Source organism: Morus notabilis, unplaced genomic scaffold (assembly GCF_000414095.1).
Source record: "Morus notabilis unplaced genomic scaffold, ASM41409v2 Scaffold147, whole genome shotgun sequence".
NCBI lineage: Eukaryota > Viridiplantae > Streptophyta > Magnoliopsida > Rosales > Moraceae > Morus > Morus notabilis.
The window spans coordinates 99157-103821 of NW_010359797.1; the positions used below are offsets into that span (position 1 = coordinate 99157).

The 4665-nt window shown below is 39.8% G+C and overlaps 1 protein-coding gene across 2 annotated transcripts in view; it reads left to right on the forward strand.

Moving 5' to 3' along the window:
* The window catches only part of LOC21396009 (1-aminocyclopropane-1-carboxylate oxidase homolog 1), a 13089-nt gene extending 11977 nt beyond the window's left edge, over nucleotides 1-1112 (forward strand). The window contains exon 2 of one of the 2 annotated variants that reach the window (XM_024163670.1): nucleotides 727-1112. In XM_024163670.1, the coding sequence (XP_024019438.1) occupies nucleotides 727-964 (238 nt within the window). In that variant the 3' untranslated portion in view covers nucleotides 965-1112. The remainder of the gene's footprint in view (nucleotides 1-726) is intronic. The other variant, XM_010095116.2, reaches the window with a different exon arrangement.
* Nucleotides 1113-4665: the final 3553 nt, after the last annotated feature.

A 4665-nucleotide genomic window follows, 5' to 3' on the forward strand; every position in this document is an offset into this window, starting at 1 on the left:
AGTGTTTGGAAGATTTTTCGCACCTCCCAAGGCTTCTTCGAGTCCCTATTGTACAAGAAGAACTCTCATCTTCAAATGCCATAGCCCGAAGTCATTCTTGCCTGAGAATTTCTCAATGTCGAACTTTGCAGATCCCATCGCTGACGAAGCTCTAATACCAATTTGTTGTAAGAGCCCCTCAGAAATTCCCAGAACAATTCCACACACACAACAAATCAAAGAGAAAACGAAATTGAAAGAATCCCTCATCAAAGCTTTTATTCTCATTAATGGAAATCAAGAACGCATAACCTCTAGAGCTTCTCTTTTCTCTAGAGTTTCTCTCTCTATGTTCTCTCTTACACCGACCTCTCTATAGAAAAAGAAAACAGTTTAAGCTTAGTATATATCACAGATTTAGTTTTAACGGAATAATAAGACTCTAATCCTATTGGTTGATTCCAAAACTAATCTGTTTGCAGTATTATTCCTATATACTACTGTACACAGTAACCATGTAGTGCTGCCTACGTGTTTGCCCATGTGTCTTCACTTATTTTCCTTCCTCTGTTGAGCTGTTAAAATCCCAGTCAATTTTACAACAATTATGATAGTCAATTTAGTAACATTTAATATGTGGTTACATTGATGCTATGCTGTCAAAATGTTATGCTTGTGTTTAGCTTTGTTCTATTAATTGTTACATTTACTATGTTCTAAAGAGAGTGTCGTATTTTCTAATGACAGATTTAAAAGCGTCGAGCACCGGGTGCTTGCCAAGCACGTTGGACCAAGAGTATCTGTAGCATGCTTTTTCACGTTGCATCTCTACCCGACGACGAAGTTGTATGGCCCCATCAAGGAAATGTTGCCCGAGGATCATCCTCCGGTATACAGGGAGACGACGATTAAAGACTTCATTGCCTACTACGACGGAAAGGGACTCGATGGGAGATCTGCATTGACACATTTCAAGTTGCTTTAGTAACATTCGAAAAAATTAATTTCTAGCTAATCATGCCTCCCAATGTATGTGTTTTTTTTCGTTTCTGTATTTTTGTTAAGGTTTGCATGTAGTAAGTAGAGAAAATAACTCAAAGTTCAAAATCTTGTACTTTGAATAAATACGTTTGCAGTTATACTACAAATTAAAAACGATGTTTATAATATAGTGGAAGAAAAAAAAAAAAAAAAAAAGGACAGTACATTGCACGATTGTCAATTTTCATCAAGCTACTGGATTTAGACTCCTCTTTACTTGCTAAATCAACCCCTGAATGTGTTACAGTAACAATGATAATTTCATCGCCAACAATATTTACTGTTAATGGGCAATGCTGAAATACGTATATGATTAGGATCTAAATTACTCGGATGACGTACAAATCAGGAAAAAGGAAAGATAATTTTAAGCTACACCATATTATTATTATTTTCCCTCCATAGTTTGAACTACGCAAAACCCTTAAAACAAATACACCCTTAGTATCCTGAATCTTAAAGTTAGGGTCAGTTTGGTAGATGAGTTCAAACTAGAGTTTAAATCAAGGGTTTTGATTATCATTTTTAAAATTTAAATTTTTTATAAGAGAAAAACATTATAGTAGAATCAAAACCATAGATTTGAACCTATAAAAAACCCATATACTAAATGTTGGGGCCTGGTAGATTCAGTGGGTACGACGTATACAAGGTATACATGTGCAAGTACCGAATTCGGTGGTGTCAGTGCTGACATGGATGAAACACGCAACATTCACAGAAGAGCTTGTACGGTAGGACCTCCAACAGAGAAGATGGGATTGGTTAGGCCCAAAGTAAGCCAAAGAAAATGGATTCTAAGGCTTACTTTGTTGCCACCTTACCATGACGCCAACTTATGCACATAGGAGGACTTCTCATACAGTGATGGAGATTGTATCGACGAAGTATGGTGGGAGGAGTAACAGAACAGTTGATGGAGATTTGACTCAGAGATTGTGTATAAGGCTATTTAGAGGAATGCTCCGAGGACAAGCACGGTTTGCCTCTAGAGTGGTTGTTAAAGTGCGGATAAGCCTATTTAGAGGAATGATCCGAGGACAAGCACGGGTTGCCTCCGGAGCGGATGCCTGACTCGTAAAGTGACGATAAGGCCATTTAGAGGAATGCTCTGAGAACGAGCACGGGTTGCCTCCACAGCAGATGTCTGACTCATTTGGTATGGATAAGGCTATTTGAAAGAGTTAGCGAAGTCTCACTCGGGAGGAACGCAAGTCGTTCCGTGAGCAAGTTTTACGGACTTTCAACAGTGGAGGCAAAGTCCACTTCAGAGGAACACAAGTTGCTCCGAGATCTGTCAGCAGATGAATGACTTTCCAAATGTGTGCTCCGAAGCGATGGAGTCTGGCCATGGAGGCAGATTTTTGGACTCCCGGAGAAACTTCAGAAACTTCGTATAAAGCTTGTAGACGAGTTTGGATGGATCAAACAAAGTGTTTTGAGACTTTTTGATGATGAACACTCAAGATCTGGGCAGAGTCTCACTAAGTATTTCGAAGATCGTCGAGTCCGAAGAGCACAAGCTCGAAGAACACATAGCCTTAAAAGGCTTTCTCTTAGAGGAAGATATTTAGAGTTTTAGTAAGGAAGAGACCTTCTCAGATGGTCAAGAATGGCTTTAGTGTTGTTGTTCCTGAAGTGTTGCTAGAAGGGGGTATTTATAGGAGAAGTTTGGAAGATTTTGGCGGTTACTCCGATGTTGTAAAATCATGCCCTGACAGAGGCTTGAATGAACTTTTTCCCACTGGAGCAACTGCATCAGGTGGTTTTTCTCTTTGACAAACAAATTGGTCAAAATGGGTGTATTTAGAGACCAAATCAGGAATTCTTGCTAACATTGGACCTTCCCCAGGTCTGGAGCACATGGAGTATTTGACTAAGTCTGGTACTTTATGGATGTGTCTATTATCGGAGGCCTGAACGCACATCAGACCAGCTCCAGAACGCCACCTTCTGTTTTTGGCTAAACAGTCGTTGTTGGAGCACATGCCACATTCGACCTCCATAAAGCATGAGAAGGACCTTCAAACACAGAAAAGTCTCTCAGAGCATGGGAGGTATCTTTAGTCACAGAGGAGCCACCTCTTGGAGCATGGGAAATATCTCCGTGGTGGCATCTACAATGACGTCTCCGTGGTGGCGTCCATAGTGATGCTTCTGGAGCAACGACTGCTATGAAGACGAATCCTTGCCAGCTCCAGAGGAAACTGCTCCGGGCAAAAAAACTTCTCGTCTAGCGCTGGAGGGGAAGATTCCACGTCTTTAATTCCGGCCTTTCGAGTCTCCAAAGACTTAGGGAAGGGTTTCTAAGACTCCCAAAAGGTAAACAAAGGCTTTTAAGGGTTGGATTCTCCATCACCCATTTATTGCTTAGCCCAATTATTTTAAAACCCCCCAAGCGGGACTTAAAATCGGATTAGACTGAGAAACAAATAGGCTACGCAAGTTTCCCGAGGTGGCTTGGGTGCACGAAACGAGCCCAATAGTGTAACGGGATAGAATTATTAAGCCTAAACCCTTGTACAGGCCTTGTACAAAAACGACCATCAACACTAAACATATCCTTAAGAACACTAGAATCATAATTTGATTGTTTTTATTTCACTAAACATATCCTTAAGAACACTAGAATCATAATTTGATTGTTTTTATTTCCACTTGCTAATCAGTAAATAAGGGCATGACAACTTTATTTATACGGAGGAAATTTTAATCTCATGTTCGCTAGTCAAACTTTCATTAACTAAAGCACTTATTTTTCAACTTTTTTTCTTTTATGAAACTATGGTCCACTAATAACTAACTGTAACACCCCAAAGAATTAAACGAGATTAATTAAGGTAATTGAGATTTATTAGTGTGCCTAGTCTGGTTTAATTAATTGAGTATTGATTAATAAATGTTTCTGACGTATAACTTTAAATAATTTCAAGGTATTTAAATATTCTCAGTATTTACATTTTTACCCAGAAGTGTGTATGGGCACATTTATGTACTGTCATTTTAAATGTTTGACACATGTCCATTTCCTTTTTCTTTTTCCTTTTCCCTTTTTCCCTTCCTGTGTACTCTCTCTCTCTCTCTCTCTTCTTCTTTGTCGTTCTTCACACTCTCTCTCATTCTCTCTCGTTCTCTCACTCTCTCTCTCCCGTTTTTGTCTCAAGCCAACCGGATTTCAAACCAAAGAAGGATTTCAATAAGTTTTCAACGCCAAGAGAAGGATTCGAGGTAAGATTTCTAAAAAACATCTCTTGGAACTCAGATTTTCGGATTTAAAAACTTATTTTTGGTTTGAAATAGATTTTGATGGATTTTGAGTAAAACCATGGTAGAAATTGGATCTTGGGTTCTTTGGACTTGATTGAGTACCTAGAACCCGGATCTAGTGGTTTCCCTTTGAGATATCTCAATTTGGACTCATATTTACAGGTTTTTAGGCTGATTCTGCAGGTTTTCCTCACCCAACTGTTCTTCACAGGTCGACCTGTGCGGTCGACCGGACCTGTCGACCGGACTGCATTGAGTCCATCGGACGACCTATACGGTCGACCGAATTGCACACCACCAGTCGACCGGTGGTGTTGCACTGCGCTGTCACCGGTCGATCGGTGTACACGGGGTTTGACCCTATTTTGCCTGAAAATA